The sequence below is a fragment of the Nicotiana tomentosiformis genome, chromosome 11 (genome assembly GCF_000390325.3).
Source record: "Nicotiana tomentosiformis chromosome 11, ASM39032v3, whole genome shotgun sequence".
NCBI lineage: Eukaryota > Viridiplantae > Streptophyta > Magnoliopsida > Solanales > Solanaceae > Nicotiana > Nicotiana tomentosiformis.
In genome coordinates, this window is record NC_090822.1 from 58,275,666 (window position 1) to 58,296,704 (window position 21,039).

General features: G+C 40.5%; 1 protein-coding gene across 1 annotated transcript; it reads right to left on the reverse strand.

The window, feature by feature from the left end:
* Nucleotides 1–9,001: 9,001 nt before the first annotated feature.
* On the reverse strand, nucleotides 9,002–9,802 carry LOC138901510 (uncharacterized). The gene has a single exon (XM_070189282.1). The coding sequence runs from the start codon at nucleotides 9,800–9,802 to the stop codon at nucleotides 9,002–9,004; it is 801 nt and encodes a 266-aa protein (XP_070045383.1).
* Nucleotides 9,803–21,039: the final 11,237 nt, after the last annotated feature.

Genomic DNA, 21,039 nt, shown 5'->3' on the forward strand with positions numbered 1-21,039 from the left:
GGGTAATTCTTCTCGTGCTTTCTTAATTATCTTGAAGCATAAGCTACAACCTTACCATGTTGCATTAGTACACAACCCAATCCAATGCCCGAAGCGTCACAATAGATAGTATAACCATCGGTTCCCGCTGGGAGTGTTAGAACCAGTGCTCGCTGCCCTTCAATACTTGAAAACTCTGCTCGCAAGTATCAGTCCATTGAAACTTAGCTCCCTACTGACTCAAATTTGTCAATGGTGCTGAAAGGGAAGGAAATTCCTCTACGAATATCCTATAATAACCTACCAAGCCGAGGAAGCTATGAACCTCTGTCGGTGTCGTAGGTCTAGGCCAAGTCTTTACTGCCTCAATCTTTTGTGTATCAACGCGGATACCTTCACCTGAAATAATATGCCCAAGGAAAGCTACAGAATTCAACCAGAATTTACATTTAGAGAAATTTGCATACAACTTCCCTTTTTGTAGAACTTTGAGCATAGTACGCAAATGATATGCATGCTCAGCATCTGAACGGGAGTAACCCAATATATCATCGATAAATACAATCACGAACAAATCTAAAAAGGGTTTGAACACACGGTTCATCAAGTCCATGAATACTTCTGGGGCATTGGTCAAACCGAATGACATAACACGAAACTCAAAATGCCCATATCTCGTCCTGAATGTTGTCTTTGGAATATCCTTCTCCCTAACCCTTACCTGATGGTACCCGGACCCCAAGTCTATCTTTAAGAAATACTTGAAACCTTGTAACTGATCAAATAAATCATCAATCCTCAGGAGTGGGTGCTTATTCTTGATTGTCTCCTTATTCAATTGTCTATAATCAATACACATCTGCAGGGAACCATCTTTCTTCCTCACAAATAACGCAGGTGCTCCCCACGGCAATGTACTAGGTCTAATAATGCCTTTTTCAAGCAAGTCCCTTAGTTGTTCCTTCAACTATCTCAGCTCTGCTGGTGCCAGTCTATAGGGAGAGATAGATATTGGCTGAGTATTAGGTAATAAGTCAATAGCAAACTCAATTTCTCGCTCTGGCAAAAGACCCGCAAGCTCATCGGGAAACTCATTAACCACAGGGATAGATTGAATGGTTGGTGACTCTACTTTCACATCCCGTACCCGAACTAAGTGATAAATATATCCCTTTCTAATCACCTCGAAACTCACCAAAAGGACCCGAAGATCTCGCTCTCTTACTATGGCCCCTATCATGCTCATGTTCGGCCCTCTGCTTCTATTTTCGCTCCTCTACACCCTGATCGTATGCCTGTATATGAGAAATATCCATGCCTGGCTCAAGTGAGACCGACATACAGTCGTTAAGCAGGTGCGGCTCCAACCCCATCACGAACCGGTGAACCCGATCCTCCATCTTAGCTATAATAGTGGGAGCATACATAGCTAACGAATCAAACTGAAGACTGTACTCCCGAACACTCATGTTACCGCTAGAGGGGCATCCTTACCTCTGGACAACTCCCAAGACTCGTACCAATTAACTGCAATATCCTGAAGTATATAGGAAGCTAGTTCAACTAACTCAATTGTAGTAGCCTTCATTACCCTCAAAGTCCTCTGCATCCTATCGATAAATACCCGAGGGTCGTCGTTTGGATCTGCTCCAGTGAATACCGAAGGGTCCTCGTGATTTTATTAATTTGAACCCTCCGGTATTCACTAGAGCAGATCCAAACAAGGACCCTCAGGTATTTATCGATAGGATGTAGAGGACTTTGAAGATAATGAAGGTTACTACGACTGAGTTAGTTGAACTAACTTCCTATAGACTTCAGGATGTTGCAGTAAATCGGTACGAGTCTTGGGAGTTATCCAGAGGTGAGGATGCCCCTCTAGCGTTATGGCATGAGTTTACAGAGGCTTTTCTTCATCATTATCTGCCACCAGAGCTTAGACGGGCCATAGTTAATAGGTTCTTGACCCTTCGGTAGGGTAACATGAGTGTTCGGGAGTACAGTATTCAGTTTGATTCGTTGGCTAGGTATGCTCCCCCTATTGTAGATAATATAGAGGATTGAGTTCACCGATTCGTGACAAGGTTGGAGCCGCACTTGCTTAACGACTGTATGTCGGTCTCACTTGAGCTAGGCATGGATATTTCTCGTATTCAGGCATACGCTCAGGGTGTAGATCAGCGTAAAAAGCATAGGGCCGAACGTGAGCATGATAGGGGCCAGAGTAAGAGAGCAAGGTCTTCGGGTCCTTCTGGTGAGTTTCGAGGCGGTCAGAACAATAATACTCGAGATATCCAGCCCAACAAGATCTTCGGGTCCTTCTAACATGTTTGGGTTTGAATATGCTGTAGATATGTTGAATTTCCCAGTGGTGTGTAACAGGTGTTGGTTTTGAAACAGTGAACTGCAGAATTCTGCAGGTTTGGCTTCTTGGACTGTTGGACAGTTAGGTCTGGGCCCCTAATCATGTCCTTTTGGATTCTATCTTTGATTTTTGACTATTTTGTGTGTGTCAAATTAGCAGCATCAATGTGGAAGGTCCAAGTTAGTTTGTATCTTTGCAAAATATTAAACATCAAAGATGTTAGTACCACACCTTGCTAAGGCACCAATAAACTGATCCTGACTTGTGTAGATAAAAGAATTAACAAATAAGATAGAACTAAAGGGACACGTTTGACTTTGTGTATTGTTCCCTTCCTTGGAGTGTTGTACTCATTGACAACATATTGATATTGATACATATCTTGAGCATTGCTGTCTTTATTCTTCTAGATGTAGATGATAAAGTTTGCACTCAGTTGCTGGTCGTAGCTAACGAAGTATGGTTCATATTTCTAATGGTTCTGGTGGTGAGAGTGTGTGTCATGGCAATGTTAATTCTCCTGATTCTATTGGTTTTGAAGATGGGGGTTAGTGTCACAATGACACTAGGGTTCAATTGAGTCAAGTCCTTTGTGCATGTTCTAGTTGTGACATACTTGTATCCATTGATATACCTCTAGTAGCATGAGAATCAAAGATGCTGATATCACACACTGAAGATATGCCAATTGGCTTATCATGACAGAATTGATTATTCCTGCAAGAAAGAACACAGGGTTAGAAAATGCACTCAAGTTCTTGTGTTTGCTTAGGCATATTGGATTATTGTGAGGGGTAAAGGACTATTTCTGTGAGTTTGCACTCATGATCTTGTGGCTTCTGAGGCAAGAAAGGCAAGAAAGGGGCTTTTCAGTGCTGTGGTTGGAGGGAAGGAACTGGTGATGATGGTGTTGGGAGGGGATGGAGTAGCAGATTCCTTGATGATGGCCTGTGTGGTCAGAACTATATGTGTAGTGCATTATTGTGGATAATGGGGTGTAGAAATGAGCAGAAGTTTCCTTGGAATCTGCTAAATAGTGAACTGAGCTATGTAGGTAGGGGTGATGGTGTAGGAAGTTGGTACTTGCCCTGTTATTGGAGAAAGTGTCTATAGGTTGAGTGTTTGTTCTCTTTATAGGGGGGGGGGAGGGATAGAGTACTGCAGTTGTAACCTGAGCCAGTGAAGACCATGGCACACTGAAAAAGAATCAAGAGACAGTGAAGACCATGGCATAAAAGACCTATAAAAAAGAAGAAACTATTAGTGTAATTTGTGTCACGGCCCAACCTCGGAAAGAGCGACCGACGCTCAACCGAGTGAACTCGGACGAGCAAGACTGTTAGATACTTTCTATCCAACTCACCCATGATCAAGAAAAGACGTGATTTTATTAGTTATACAGTAGGAAGCTCATTCATGCAATACTAAATTGTTTTATTAGTTATTTCGCCTTTCAGTCTCAAAATACACATATACTTATAGTCTGAGTGGAACTAGTGATCAAACACAACAAAACTTGCTTAACATTCCCAACACCCATATACAACCCACATAGTGTCTAAAGAGCCTATAAAGATACAAAGGAAAGTAAAGATGGTGCCGGCAACAAGGCCCCGGCTATACCTCAAAAAGTGACCACAATATAAACAAAAGGTACAATACATGACCCTAGAATGAAAAGGGGCTCACCGAGTCCGATGAGAAGAGGATGCAACACTATCTATGAACAACACTATCTGCTATGTAACCACCTGCATCCATTTAAAGATGCAGCGCCCCCAACAAAAGGGATGTTAGTATTGTCGAATAGTACTAGTATGTGTAATTAAACACTATCTCAATAGAATGAACAATAATATAGGGGGGAGACAGTCAATAATACAATATGAGCTTTAAATAAAACTAAAACATCAAGTTAAGGTTCACATAGATTTTTAAGTCAATTTCTGCATTATTAGGTAGGATGGTTTTTAGTACCAATATGCCACAATCCACAATACCACCGTGTTCTTACACGGAGTCCGATCTCGGCCCGATCGGCTAAGCCATCTCATTTGAGACATCAACCATATTCACTATTTCATTCACAATACCACCGTGTTATTACACGGAGTCCGATCTCGACCCGATCAGCTAAACCATCTCATTCGAGACATCAACCATTTCAATCGATCATCGTACTTCATATATATTTCCCATCTTTTCAGCACATTGGCACAAGTGGCTCTAATAATAAAGCCGTTCATGGAACTTGGACTTATTTTACAATACAAGTTCTTTTCCCACAATACAACATTATTATTATCATCGATAACAACACGGTTTTCATTCAAGACTCTTGATTTAACATGTGAGGAATTTAGAATTCAAGGCACATAGATGTTTTCCACACAATTTGGCATAACATTCTTTAATTGAATTTGACGTGAAGTCTAGGCATATTAGCACATATTCTAAGTTTTGAACGTTTCCTCAGATGATGAGATAACATGATGAAAGCCTAGGAATACATATTACACATATATTTGCAAAGTAAGCACATTCGGGATAGCAATTTCTAGGACGTTCAATTTGGGACTTACGTCGATTGCATGAATACCGTGGGATTCAATCTTAATAAGAGGGGGTTTAACCAACATATCTCAATTGAGCCTCTTAAAACTCTAAGATTATCCGGAATATTAGCAACTTCAATCTACTTTCGCAATCTATCAAAATTGAACCCAAAATTAGGAAAACGATAATAATTCTAGCTCACTTGAGCATTCTATCATACACTATGTGTGTATTAAGGTTTCATGGTCGTTTTTATGAAAGACTCCACCAACCCACACCCCATTCCTTTCTATCTTTAACTCACAACCTCCCTACGTACCTTAGGAACACATGCATGAAAGGTAAGCACTCCCATCCCCATGAATTACCTTACTAATGGCCCATTCTAGTTACATTTTGAAATTAAGAGTTTGGGTAATAACATCTTACCTCTTAGGAAGAATACCTAGGTGCCTCTCTTGATAATCTTCAAGGTTTTAAGTGAGAATTGAAGAGCAATTTGGTGAAGATCACTTTCTCCCTCTAGGACCCTCTCTCTCACTTTAAAATATCATAAAATAAGTTCAAAATGGTCCAAGGTAGGTGTTTTAATGGAATAGGTTCGGGTTTAAAAACCTCAAAAATGAAGCTCCGGAACAGGTTCTGCGGTCGCATATGCGACCGCATAATAGTTATGCGGTCCGCGAAATGACCGCAAAATTGCGGTGCCAAAACTTGAGAGGAACTGACCAGGTCTGCGGTCACTATACGGCCCACAAACCTATTCTGCGGTCGCATAATGCACCGTAGAATGGTTCTGCGGTCACATAGTGCACCGCAGAACCTACCTCCAAAAAATCCCAAGGCAGGATATGCGACAAGAGTGTGGCCCGCAAAATGGTTATGCGGTCGCATAATGGGCCGGAAAATGACATTAAAATGGTCGAGAAGACTGTTCCACTCTGCGGACATTCTGTGGTCCGCAGAGTAGTTCTGCAGTCGCATAACTGACCCCAGAAATGCCTACTTCTACCCAACGTTTTCCTTCAACTCCCCAGCGCACTGTTTAATACAACTTTTTCCTTTAACCTCTATGCCTACTTCGACATCACGAAAATACGGGCTTTTAGGATAATCTTTACGGGGCCTTACATCCTCCCCCAGTTAAGATCATTCGCCCTCGAATGAGGATCAGGGTCCATTATTAACACCTTATACAACTCAGGTTTGCATATACCACACCAGCAACCCCCAAATTTAACTAACTCCCCAAATATTCAAACATTTTGACAGAGTTTCCTTTGTAACTAGGCCTATCCACCTACCAGAGAGCCCCAGAAACACATCTTACAAATATATGCACAACCTAATGACTTAACAAAACTCATAACAATACCAACCGTGGCCTCATAGGCAACATATAATCAAAAGGAACACCTTTGCATTAACTGAACAAGTGATACAAAATTCATAGGCGACAAGTTCATAAAAGGAAGGGATTATAGAGTTATTCAAACAAGTAAGGATACTTCTTCTTCATTTCTTCCTTGGCCTCCCATGTTGCCTCTTTAACCTGCTGGTTTCTCCATAACACTTTCATGGAGGCAATTTACTTATTCCTCAACCTTCGGACTTGTCTATCAAGAATGGCAACTGGAATTTTTTCATATGACAATTCTTCATTAACCTCAAGGTTCTCAACTGGCACAATAGCTGACGGATCTCCAACTACCTTCTTCAACATAAACACATGGAATACCGGGTGCACTAATGATATCTCGGGTGGTAGCTCAAGCTTGTACGCATTCTGGCCAATTCTCTGAATGTTTTGTACGGTCCGATATACCTTCGACTCAATTTCCCTTTCTTTCCGAATCGCATAATACCAATCATGGGGGAAACCTTCAAGAATACCCTATCATCTTCTTTGAACTCTAAGTCTCTGCGACGGACATCCGAGTTAGATTTTTGACGATTGTGGGCAGTTTTTAACCGCTCCTTTATGATCTTAACCTTCTCCATAGCCTGATGCACGAGGTATGTCACTATCAACTCAGCTTCCCTAATCTCGAACAACCCAATCGAAGATTTATATCTCCTACCATACAATGCCTCAAATGGTGCCATCTGAATACTCGCATGAAAGTTGTTGTTATAAGCAAATTCTATAAGTGGCAAATGATCATCCCAGCTACCCTTGAAATAAAGAATACAAGCACGCAACATGCCTTCAAGCGTCTGAATAGTCTGCTCTGCTTGCCCTTCGATATGTGGATGGAAGGCTTTACTAAGATTTACCTGAGTAGCCAAACCTTACTGAAATTTCTTTCATAAATTGGCCGTGAACTGAGCCCCTCGATCGGAAATGATGGAATTTGGATTTCCATGCAGCCTGACTATTTCCTTGTTATACAACTAAGCATACTATTCCGTTGTGTCGGTAGATTTAACTGGCAAGAAGTGTGCTAATTTTGTGAGTCGATCCATGATAACCCAAATTGAGTCAAACTTGCGTGGAGTGCGCGGTAACCCTACCACAAAGTCCATATTAATCATTTCCCACTTCCACATTAGAATTTCTATGTTCTGTGCCAACCCACCAGGCCGTTGATGTTCGGCCTTCACTTGCTGGCAATTTGAACACCTTGCCACAAAGTCCGCCATATTCCTTTTCATGTCATTCCACTAATAGACTTCCTTGAGATCGTGATACATCTTTGTAGAACCTGGATGCACGGAATACCTAGAAGCGTGAGCCTCGATCATGATTCTTTCCCAGAGACCATCTACTTTCGGAACACATAGTCGCCCTTGGTACCTTAGTGTACCATCATCCATGCCAAGGGAAAATGCCATAGTCTTATGTTCTTGAATCCCATCCAATTGCACTAAAAATGGATCGTTGTATTTCTTCACTTTGACTTCCACAACAAGCGATGATTCAGCCCTATATTTTGCACAATTACCCTTCCTTCACTAGAGTCCGCAAGACGAACTCTCAAACTGGCTAGCTGGTGAACCTCCCTGGCCAACGGCCTTTGACATGCCTCTAAGTGGGCAAAACTACCCATAGATTTTCGGCTAAGAGCATCCGCCGCAACATTGGCTTTCCTGGGTGATACAGAATATCGATGTCGTAATCCTTGAGTAACTCAAGCCATCTTCTCTGCCTCAGATTCAACTCCTTTTGCTTGAAAATATATTGGAGACTCTTGTGGTCCATGAATACATCTACACGGACCCCATATAAAAAATAATGACGCCAAATCTTCAATGCAAAAACCACTGCCGCACGTTCTAAGTCATGAGTTGGATAGTTCTTTTCATGACTCTTGAGTTGCCTAGAAGCATAAGCTATAACCTTGCCGTGTTGCATTAATACACACCCAATCCCAATTCTTGAAGCATCAAAATATACCACAAATCCATCTGTACCCTCTGCCAGGGTCAACACCGGCGTTGTAGTCAATCTTGATTTCAGCTCCTTTCACAAGCATCGGACCATTGGAACTTAACTGTTTTCTGAGTCAATTTAGTCAACGGAGAGGCAAGAGTAGAGAACCCCTCCATAGATTTCCTGTAATACCTTGCTAAACCCAAGAAACTACGAATATCGGTTGATGTTGTAGGTCTAGGACAATTCTTCACTGCTGAAATCTTTTGAGGATCCACTTTAATTCATTCTCTGGAGACAACATGACCCAATAATGTAACAGATTTGAGCCAAATTTCACACTTTGAAATTATTTCGTACAATTGGTGCTGATAAAGAGTCTGCAACACTGCCCTAAGATGATCGATATGGTCCTCCCGACCTCGTGAATACACAAGAATATCGTCAATGAACACTATTACAAAGGAGTTGAGGAAAGGCTTGAAAACCCGATTCATAAGATCCATGAAAGCCGACGGGGCATTTGTTAGCCCAAAAAACATTACCAGAAATTCAAAGTGCCCATACCGGGTTCTGAAAGTTGTTTTCGAAATATCCTGCTCCCTGATCTTCAATTGGTGATACCCGGATCGTAAATCAATCTAACACCCTGTAACTGATCAAACAAATCATCTATTCTTGTTAACAGGTACTTATTTTTGATTGTGACTTTGTTGAGCTGCCGGTAGTCAGCACACATCCTCAGCGATCCATCTTTCTTCCTTATAAAGAGAACCGGTGCGCCCCATGGTGACATACTCAGTCAAATTAAACCTTTCTCTAACAAATCCTTCAATTGCTCCTTTAGCTCTTTTCAACTCTGCTGGTACCATCCTGTAGGGCAGAATAGATACAGGTTGCGTGCCTGGCTCCATATCAACCCCAAAATCAATCTCCCTCTCTGGCGAAATCCCAAGGAGTTCATCAGGAAAGACCTCTGGAAATTCATTCACAACTGGCACAAATTCGAGTGTAGGTACCTCAGCAGTGGTGTCCGTAACTTGGACCAAGTGATAGATACAACCCTTGTTAATCATCTTTACGGCCTTAAGGTAAGAAATAAACCTGCCCTTCGGCACCACATTATCCCGCTTCCACTCAACAACAGACTCATTTGGAAATTCCAACCTCACAGTTCTAGTTCGGCAGTCGAGCTTAACAAAACATGAATAAAGCCAATCCATCCCCATAATTATATCAAAATCGACCATCCCCAATTCAATGAGATCGGCCACGATGTCCCGACCACGTACCGTGATAACACAACCCCTATACACCCTTGCACCCACGATAGACTCACCAACCGGAGTAGATACACAGAACGGCTCATGAAGTTGTTCCGGTTCTATCCCAAATTCCATAGCAACATAAGGGGCAACATTGGAAAAGGTGGAACTGGGATCAATAAGAGCATATACATCATGAGATTGGACAGTCGATATACATTTGACAACATCTGGAGAAGCCTCTGCACTCTGGCGACCACTCATAACATAGAAACGTCTGGGTCTTCCTGAACTCTACGCACCACCCCTAGCTGCACCACGCCTTGCTGGTGCTGGAGAGCCTTGAGCTGGAAGGGGTGCTGAAGATGTAGCAACTTCACCCGTAACATTCCGGCATGTCCTGGTAGTAGATCCCTATATGCATCCTCCCACACTTGGGGCATGGTGGCCTCCACGGCTGCTGGAATCTCCCTCTTGATCGGCCCTGATGGTGGGACCCCCTACTACCCTGATTGGGCCTGAAATGACCCCTCTGCTGCTGCTGGAATCTCCCGGCAGTGCACTGGCTGAAGACTGAGCAAAAGACTAGGATGGCCCTGATGACCCTCCCCTAAAAGCTGATCTCCCACCACCAAATGAATCCCCAAGGTTGCCCGTGGATAGGGCCCTACTGCTACCCTCTCGCTCCATCATGTTCTTTAACTTTTAGGCCTCTGTAGCTTGAGCAAACGCTACCATCTTACCATAGTTCATATCAAAATTTAAGGCAGCTGTGGCACCCTTATTAATAACCAAAGGGCTATGGCCCTGCACAAATCGAAGCACTCTGAACACCATGGTGGGCATCATGTGAACAACATATTTCGACAGGCGCGCCAACTCCATGTGATACTCCCACACACTCTTACTTCTTTACTTAAGATTCTCAAACTCTGCGGCACGTGCTGACCTAGTCTCAGTAGGCAAGAAATGGTTTATAAAGGCACCATCAAACTCACTCCACCTTGTTGGAGGGCTCCCCTCCTCCCGAGAGTCCTCCCACAGCTCAAACCAAGAATATGCCACCCCTTTCAGTTGGTAGGCGGACCAACTCCACTCCCTCCATCTCAGTTGCGCGCATAACCCGGAGAGTCATATGCATCTCATCAATGAAGTCATATGGATTCTCCTCGGGATTAGCACTCGTGAACACCGGAGGATCCAACTGTAGAAACCTATTCACCCTAGAACTAGTGGAATCCACTGGTTGGCTAGAAGATGTGGGTACAACATTCGACCTTTGGGCCTGAGAAGCCACTATCTGAGTCAGCATTTGAATAAGTCCCCTATGATCCCCATCAGAAATACCAAAACCAGAAGCTGGGGCTGGAGGTGGAACCAGAATATCAGGTGGAGGAACCATCTCACCCTCAGTAGGTGTAGGGACTGGTGTGGCCTGGTCAGGTGTAGTGAAATCAGGCAGTGAAGCAGTCGGAGGATTATCTTCACCCCTCGGGTATTCACCCCGCATCATCAAATAGAGGGTCAACTGCCACTCCTAAAGAAGTATTGGCCCCTTGGCTAGTCCTTGCTCTCTTCTTAGGTGCCATATACTGAAAGTTAAAGGAATTCACAATTAGTTTCATTGCACGATCCATAATATCAAAGAAGGGTATTATTCCTAAATGTCCAAGTAGCCTCAAACTTATGGATGTGGTCGACAACACAACGATAAGGACTCTACCAGACACGGCTCCGAGACACCCTAGGACACTTTAAAACATTAGGCTCTGATACCAAGTTTGTCATGCCCCAATCTCGAGAAGCGCGACCGGAGCTCAACCGAGTGAACCCGACCGAGAAAGACTATTAGATACTTTCTACCAAACTCACCCATGATCAAGAAAAGACGTGATTTCATTAATTATATAGTAGGAAGCTCATTCACGCAATACTAAATTATTTCATTAGCTATTTCGCCTTTCAGTCTCAAAATACATATATTCTTGTAGTCTGAGTGGAACAAGTGATCAAACACAACATAACTTGCTTAACATTCCCAGCACCCATATACAACCCACATAGTATTTACGGAGCCTCTAAAGATATAAGGGAAAGTAAAGATGGTGCCGGCAACAAGGCCCCGACTATACCTCAAAAAGTGACCACAATATAAACAAAAGGTAAAATACATGACCCCGGAATGAAATGGGGCTCACCAAGTCCGCTGAGAAGAGGATGCAGCACTATCTGCTATATAACCACCTGCATCCATTTAAAAATATAGCACCCCCGGCAAAAGGGATGTTAGTACTGTCGAATAGTACTAGTATGTGTAATTAAACACTATCTCAATAGAATGAACAATAATATAGGGGGGAGACAGTCAATAATACAATATGAACTTTAAATAAAACTAAAACATCAAGTTAAGGATCACATAGATTTTTAAGTCAATTTTCGCATTATTAGGTAGGATGGTTTTTAGTACCAATATGCCACAATCTACAATACCACCATGTTCTTACACGGAGTCCGATCTCGGCCCGATCGGCTAAGCCATCTCATTTGAGACATCAACCATATTCACTATTTCATTCACAATACCACCGTATTATTACACGGAGTTCGATCTCGGCCCAATCGGCTAAGCCATCTCATTCGAGACATCAACCATTTCAATCGATCATCTTACTTCATATTTATTTCCCATCTTTTGAGCACATTGGCACAAGTGGCTCTAATAAAAAAGCCGTTCATGGAACTTGGACTTATTTTACAATTCAAGTTCTTTTCCCACAATCCAACATTATTATTATCATCGATAACAACACGGTTTTCATTCAAGACTCTTGATTTAACATGTGAGCAATTTAGAATTCAAGGCACATAGATGCTTTCCACACAATTTGGCATAACATTATTTAATTGAATTTGACGTGAAGTCTAGGCATATTAGCACATATTCTAAGTTTTGAACATTTTCTCAGATGACGAGATAACATGATGAAATCCTGGGAATACATATTACACATATATTTGCAAAGTAAGCACATTCGGGATAGCAATTTCTAGGATGTTCAATTTGGGACTTACGTCGATTGCATGAATACCGTGGGATTCAATCTTAATAAGAGGGAGTTTAGCCAACATATCTCAATTGAGCCTCTTAAAACTCTAAGATTATCCAGAATATTAGCAACTTCAATCTACTTTACCAATCTAGCAAAATTGAACCCAAAATTAGGAAAATAATCATAATTCTAGCTCACTTGAGCATTCTATCAAACACTATGTGTGTATTAAGGTTTTATGGCCGTTTTTATGAAAGACTCTACCAACCCACACCCCATTCCTTTCTATATTTAACTCACAACCTCCCCATGTACCTTAGGAACACATGCATGCTAGGTAAGCTCTCCCGTCCCCATGAATTGCCTTACTAATGGCCCATTCTAGTTATTTTTTGAAATTAAGAGTTTGGGTGATAAAATCTTACCTCTTAGTAAGAATACCTAGGTGCCTCTATTGATAATCTTCAAGGTCTTAAGTGAGAATTGAAGAGCAATTTGGTGAAGATCACTTTTTCCCTCTCAGACCCTCTCTCTCACTCTAAAAATATCATAAAATAAGTTCAAAATGGTCGGGTTTAACGGAATAGGGTCGGGTTTAAAAATCACAAAAATAAAGCTCCGGAACAGGTTCTACAGTCGCATATGCGACCGTATAATGGCTATGCGATCCGCGAAATTGGGGTGCCAAAACTGGAGAGGAACTGACCAGGTCTGCAGTCACTATGCGGCCTGCAGACTTGTTCTGTGGTCGCATAATGCACCGCAGAACGGTTCTATGGTCGCATAGTACACCACAGAACCTCCCTCCGAAAAATCCCAAGGCGCGATATGCGACAAGAGTGCGGCCTACGAAATGGATATACGGTCGCATAATGTGCCGCAAAATGACAGTAAAATTTCCTAGAGGACTGTTCCACTGTGCGGCCATTCTGTGGTCCGCAGAGTGGTTCTGCGATCGTAGAACGGACCGTAGAAATACCTACTTCTAACCAACTTTTTTCTTCAACTCCCAGCGCACTGTTTAATCCAAAAAGTCTGAACTACGGCTCCAAGCTTGCCGCGAAGAATTTCTATTATTATTAGCCTCTGCGCCTACTTCAGCATCACGAAAATCCGGATTTTTAGAAAATATTTTACGAGGCCTTACAATTTGTGAGCCTTTTCTATTTTGCTATCATTTGTGATGGAGATTTATCTTGGACTATTAGGATTGCCTTTGTGGTGACTGTGGTTTGGATTGTTGGGCCTTCTACTCTTTGGAGGTAATTATTAATCATTTCACTTGGACAAATTGGCTTTGAGTTGATTAGGGAACTGAACCCTACTGGCCCTCTTATGTCTAAAAAGGGTGTTTCATTCTGATCCAAGAGGATTTGAACCCTAATGTGGGTAGGGTGCTCACATAGATTGCAAGGCTATGGCTGAGTTTGGATAGTGAGTCTGCAGGGTAGTTCGCCTCTCTCCACACATGTGAAATAGAAGCTTCTCATTGCTGACATAGATTCCTGAGTTCCTGGATATGAACATCAAGCTTCTAGGGGGTTGTGCTCTCACTATATAGCAATTGATTAAGAAGATTGGAGTATGTTTCAATCTGAATCTTAGTTAATCCGTTGGCCATACACCATTTGGCACCAATTATAACTGCTTCTATTTCAGCTATGTTGTTGCTTCCCTCACCAAGTAGACTGGATATGACATGAATGGAATGACCTCGGTGATCTCTCACTATGGCTCCTACTCCAATCTTACCAGGGTTGGTCAGTGCGCTACTATCAATGTTGATTTTCACAAAGTTGATTTTTGGTATTTGCCACCGTACAAAGACAGTTGTGGTAACATGTTTCAGCTCTTCTACCATAGTATACTGACCAATCCACTTGTGGGGCCATTTTATGTGTGGATATTTGGCTATGAGAAGGAGATGAATATCAGAGTTAATTGCAAGTGTAACTCTGACCATAGAAGAGATTTTGCCCCCATACTTAACACTACATCTATTTTTTCACAGTTTCCAACAGACAATGATGGGAAAAATATCCAGCAGAAGCTGTTGGAGTTCATTATTGCTTTTGTTGATCCACCATTTCACAAGGAGCATATTAAGAGGTAAGTCATCAGTATTTATCCCAGTGATGCCTGAGAATTTTCTCCATACAGTTTTGGCAAAAGGGCCTCTACTGAAGATATGGTCTATAGATTCACATTGGGGCTGTCTGCAGCAAAAACATATGTTGTCAATAAGATTTCGAAAAGAAATGATCCTTTCATCAGTTGGAAGATTATTTCTCAATGCTCTCCATAGACAGAATGACCATTTAAATGGGATATTTTTCTTCCAAGTCTTTCTATTGGTTAAGTGATCTGCTTTTTGTCTCTATTTATTTTCCATGTTGTGCCATATGTGAATTTTCCATTAGTGTTTACTGACCAGATGGCCTTATCAGGGGTTTGTGGGTTGTAATGAATGGTGGTTTGGAGGATCTGTGGGATCATGTGAGGTGGGACATTGTCATTGAGCTTCTGAATGTCCTATCTATCTGAGTCCCAAAAATGAGTCACCATAATTTTAGTAGGTCTATGCCCTCCTGTTCTGTGGCTGGTAAGAGAGTTTGTGTATAATTGAATTACTTATTATTTAGACATTGTCATGCTTAAATTATAAATTAGTTATTGAAACTATTGATTCATGTCCTTTTGGCTTGATTCTTTCTTGAGAAGGAAGAGTTAGGTTTGGGTAATTTAGTTAACAAGAAATTAGACTAATTTAGAGTTTGTTTGACCTAATTGAATAGAGTGAACTAGAGATAGGAATCTCTTGACTTGGATAAAATAATACCTAATCTAAATCCAATTCTATTTACTTGACAGGGCAATTTGAATTAGACTACTTGTTAGTTGAGAGATAACAAGTGGATAAATTAGAGTATTTATCACATTAATCTCAATTACCTAAGCAAGGTTAGTAAATTATACATGTCTAGTTGAACACCTAGGTAAAGAATATAACCCTAGGACTTTTATCTTACAAGTATATCTCCTAATTAATTTTCGCATATTATGTATTTGTCAAATTGTCTCTTAGATAATTGTTAGGATAATTATTATTTTTAATTACTTTAATGTTTATTTAAAACTAAGTTAGAATATATTGCGTCTCTCACTTAGGTATCTGCATTAGCATCTATACCAACTCATTGTGGTTCGACCCTGACTCTTAACTAGGCAATTGTAATGCATTCGACTGTATTATATCTATTAACAATGTCTGTTGTGGGCGTTTTCAATTTTGACGCCATTTCCAGAAAATTTACGGTGTTACCAATATACTTGGATGTGTTTCTTTTTATCTTCATTTACTTTCATTTACTTACTCTTTTATGTGATTGTAGTTTACAAAGGCTAATAATAGCGAGTTGGGTGGTACATCTTTAAAGCATTAGGTGGTGAGTAGGTACTAGTTAATGAAGTGGCTTAGGGGCAACAAGGAAGTTAAAGGGGAAGAGGAGAAAATAATGATGTGCCTCTACTACCACCACAAGCCCAACCGACGAAAGCACATGCTTTACAAAACGAAGGATATTGAAGTGCAATTGTCCCAATCGTATTAGGAAAAACTTTTATCAATTCACAAATGTCATGCTTACACTGCTTGAGCAAAGAGGCTACTTCATTGGGCATCTCATCATAATGCTTACAAGCACTTGAAAAGGTTTGTGTGTGCCTGTTGGGGAAGTAAGCAAACAAATGTGTCTGAAGATGCTTTGAGGCTGAGGTTGTTTCCTTTCTCGCTATGGGGAAAGAATTTGGATTGGTTAGAGTGTTTTATAAATCACTTTATACACACTTGGAACGAGTTAACGGCAAAGTTTATCACCAAGTTATTTCACCCCGGACATATGGCAACATTGAGAGATGATATTTTGGCTTTCAAGAAAGAACCCAATGAGCTCCAACATTAGATTTAGGAGCGTTATAGAACTATAGTAAAGGAGGGTCCTAAGAATGATATAACAGAGGATATGTTACAAAAACCTTGTATTGTGCCATCAATTCGACCAATCAATATACAGTGAACCAGTTGCCGGGGGAAATACCATGAATACACCCTATCCGAAGGCTTTTGCAATAATAGATGACATGTAAGAAATATCATCCGCTTGGAAATCCCAAGCAAATATGTCTCAAGGAGATCCTAATATGATTCATCTTCACAAGGAGCTACAAGATCATGGTCAAGACAATGCCAAGTTGGCTACAATTATGACTCAACTTGCTAAAGCTCAACTCCAACAAACTCAAGCTCTTGAAAGGTTCATGCAATGGAGACTGTTCATGTCTTAGATACCAAGCAAAGGGCCAAGGGGAATAAATTCCAACCGCAAGATGAGATGTATTCCCAAGATAATGGGGGTTACTATCAAGAGGGACCTTATCACAAGCAAAAAGAGGTGGTTCAATTTGTGAATAAATATTAAGGACAATGAGGTAATTACCAAGGGTCAAATCAAGTCAGATGGATACATTATAACAATCAAGGAAATTGGGACACAACAACGACCAAGGAAATTTGGGAGAAAAATAATCAAAGAAATTGAGGGAGCAACAATAACAATGATAGTAAGGGTCCGGGTTCTCAAAGACCACCTGTGTACCCACAACTGAGTAACCCTCCTCCTTATAACTCCCAAGGCTCGGGTTCTTCAAGCAATAATAAGTGGCATAATGAGAGCATTCTCAAGTAATTAATTGAGAAGAATGCCAACTCGGATGCCCAACTTGCCTCTTATACCACTTCTATACGAAATCCTGAAGTCCAAATATGATAACTTTTACAAGCTCTTTACACATGGACTAAAGATGTGTTACCAAGTAGCGCGATAACAAATCATAATGGTAAAAATAACACGAGGCATGTTATGTTGGTTGTTACTAGGAGTGACAAAGGTTGTGATGCGCCAACACAAAGTGGCAAGATGATTGTTGATGATGAACATAAAATACAAGATAGGCAGTTCAAAAAGATGATGCTCAAGCAAGTAATGGAGTTCGAATTGATATTCATGATGATATAAAGGAGACAAACCAGGAGGTGAATATGGATCATGTGATTTGCTTACCTAAACCGCTAGTAAAAAAGGCCAAGGCATATTTACCAAAGCCTCCTCCTCCTTATCCTCAAAGACTCGCTAAGAAAAGTGGCAAAAACCAATTCAAGAAGTTCATACAAATGATGACAAACTTATCTATTAGTGTGCCATTGGTGAGGCTTTAGAACAAATACCTAATTTTTCCAAATTCATGAAAGACCTTGTGACCAAAAAGAGGTCAATGAAATTTAACATTACCGAGGTCTCTCATCAAGTTAGTGCTATCGTTCATTCTATGGCTCCAAATTTGGAGGATCCCGATGCTTTCACCATATTATGCACTATAGGGAGTGCTGATTTTGCTAACGCTTTATATGACCTTAGGGCTAGTATCAACTTGATAACCTTTTTTAGTTTTTTAAAATCTTCGGATTGGGAAACCAAGACTTAATTCAATGAGGTTATAAATGGCCGGCCGCACAATGAAAAGACCATTAGGGGGTAATTGAAGATGTGTTAGTTTGGGTAGATACGTTCATTCTTTCAACCGAGTAGTTATCTTGGATTTTGAATTGGACTATAAAGTCCCAGTTAACCTTGGGAGGTTGTTCCATGCCACGAGAAAGCCCTTTGTGATGTCGAATCTGAAGAGCTCTCTTTCTGGGTTGGTGAAGAACAAGTAGTGTTTCATGTGTACAAGTCCACGCATCTACCCAATATCAATGAGGTGTACCAATTTATGGATTTAATTACCAATGATATAACTAATGATGCAAGTGCTACAATCAATGTGGGTGACATGTTGGAGGCTGTCTTGCTTAATTTTGATGAGGAGGAGATGGATGGTTTCATGGAACGTGTTAAAAACTACATACCAAGAAAGTTATCTTTGGACCATAAAAATAGGAAGACTCTTCTTATAAAGCCTTTGATCAAAGAGTCACCTACTTTAGAGTTAAAGCCATTACCATCACACCTTCGGTACACGTTTTTCGGTAATCCAAACAAATGCTTTATCTAAGCTTTCACCTCCAATTGCGATGAAGGGTGTGAGGAGTTTCTTAGGTAATGCGGGTTTTTAGATAAGATTCATCAAGGATTTCTCTAAAGTTGTGAACCCCATGTGCAAACTACTTTAGAAGGATTCACAGTTTAATTTCAATAACGAGTGCATGAATGTTTTTAAAGAGTTGAAGATAAATGTTGAATACTACTCCTATTATCATGTCACCTGATTAGAGCTTGTCATTTGAGCTTATGTGTGGTGCTAGTGATATTACGATGGGAATATTTTGGGAAAAGTGTAAATCAACAAGATCTTTCACTCAGTATACTATTCTAGTAAGACCATGAATAGTGCACAAGTCAATTACACAGTTAAAGACATGGAATTGCTGGCCATTTTATTTGCTATTGAGAAGTTTCTACTTTATTTGATGGGTGCCAAGGTAATTGTGCACACGGAACATGCAGTATTCAGTATTTTATAAGCAAGAAGGATTCGTAGGCCCAATTGATGATATAGGTGCTTCTATAGTTATAATTCTATACTGAGATCCAAGACACAAAAGGGAGTGAAAATAAGTAGCGAAAAACCTTTCTCGTTCGAAGTAGGAGGGAGGCCAAACGATGGACTTTACATCCATGATTCCTTTCATAATGAGCAACTCTTAGCACTATCCATGAGATATGTACCACGGTACGTGAATTGGCTAATTGCATTGCTAATGGTATTATCCCTCTGGAGTTCAATTCAAATCAAATGAAGAAGGTCAAAAGAAATTTCAAGGATTCATATTGGGATGAACCATACCTATTTCGGATTTTCATAGATGGAATAATTAGGAGATGTATCAGACGATAAGCAAAAGAATATTTTTGTCACTTTTCACTCTTCCCCTTCTAGAGGACATCATGGTGGATTAAGAACAACGACATAAGTCCTAAGTTGTTGACCTTATTGGCGTACTCTTTACAAGGATGATAGTGAGTTGGTGAAGAGATATGATGAATGAGCATGGGAAAATTTCAAAGAAGTATAAAATGCCTCTCATAACTATTTTTGAGATTGACATATTTGATGTTTGGCGTATTGATTTTATGAAGTCATTTGTAAGTTCTTATGGTAATACTTATATCTTGGATGCGGTGGACTATGTGTCAAAATAGGTTGAAGCCATCGTCATACCCAACACTGAGGCTAGAAGTGTAGTTTCTTTTTGAAGAACCTATTCACAAGATTGGAACTCCAAGAGCAATCATAAGTTATGGGGATCATATTTTTGTAATAAGGTCTTCGACACTTTATTTTGAAAGTATGGCGTCATTCAAGAGGTGACAACCCCTTATCATCCACAAGCAAGTTGGCAAGTAAAGGTGTTAAACCAAGAGATAAAGAGTACATTATCCAAGACGGTGAATGCCAACCGTGCGGATTTTTCTAAGAAGCTTGATAATGCTCTATGGGCATAAAGAACTACGTACGACACACCTAGTCTCCATATCAACTATTATTTGGGAAGACTTGCCATCCCCGATACAGTTGGAGGACAAGGCCATGTAGTCTTTAAAGAAGTTAAATCTTGAATGAGAATGAGATGTGTTACATCTCGCGTTTTCGTACGTTAAAGTTTCATCTTCAGTTAATCGACATAGACTCGGGGATGAGATTATCTTGAGGTTAGCGTATTTATGCTATTTATAACGAGCGATAAGTAAGTGTCATGAAGGATAAATGGTACACGAATTAAAAAAAAAGAATTTCGTTGAAGGTTGCTGATTTGGGACAAAATACGGGTCGAACGATAATACCCGATATTTATGGACTAGTACCATACAAGGTACCATATGACCATGATAGAATAATGTATAAAGTGTATTAAAAATAAGTAGAATTTTAAGTAAACTGAGATAATTTTTAATTATACGGGTAATTGGTTAATTACTGGGTAACGGAACATTACCTAATTACCTAGTAAGTGGATAAATATTAAACTTTCCCACCCCACCCCCACGTGGAAGCAAGCCCTTCCTAAAGCTATGACTCTTACTCATTCTTTATTAGGTGACAACCTAATATGCCAATTACAAGGCCTTTTAATTCAAGGAGTTTCCATACAAAACAATACTATAATGAGAAGTGGGGACGTTAGCATTCTGATGAGTTTCAACAAGTACATTCTCAAGATACTACAATCAGATTCTAACATTTCTAATATCAAGGCATTACAGTAGCAACGTGATCCTTCAAATTCCTACACAAAAATCCAACGAGAATTATTATAATCATAGCAACGTATAATTTTGCAATTCTAAAGGAGTACGGTGCAACCTTTTTCAAGAATATCATACGGATTTT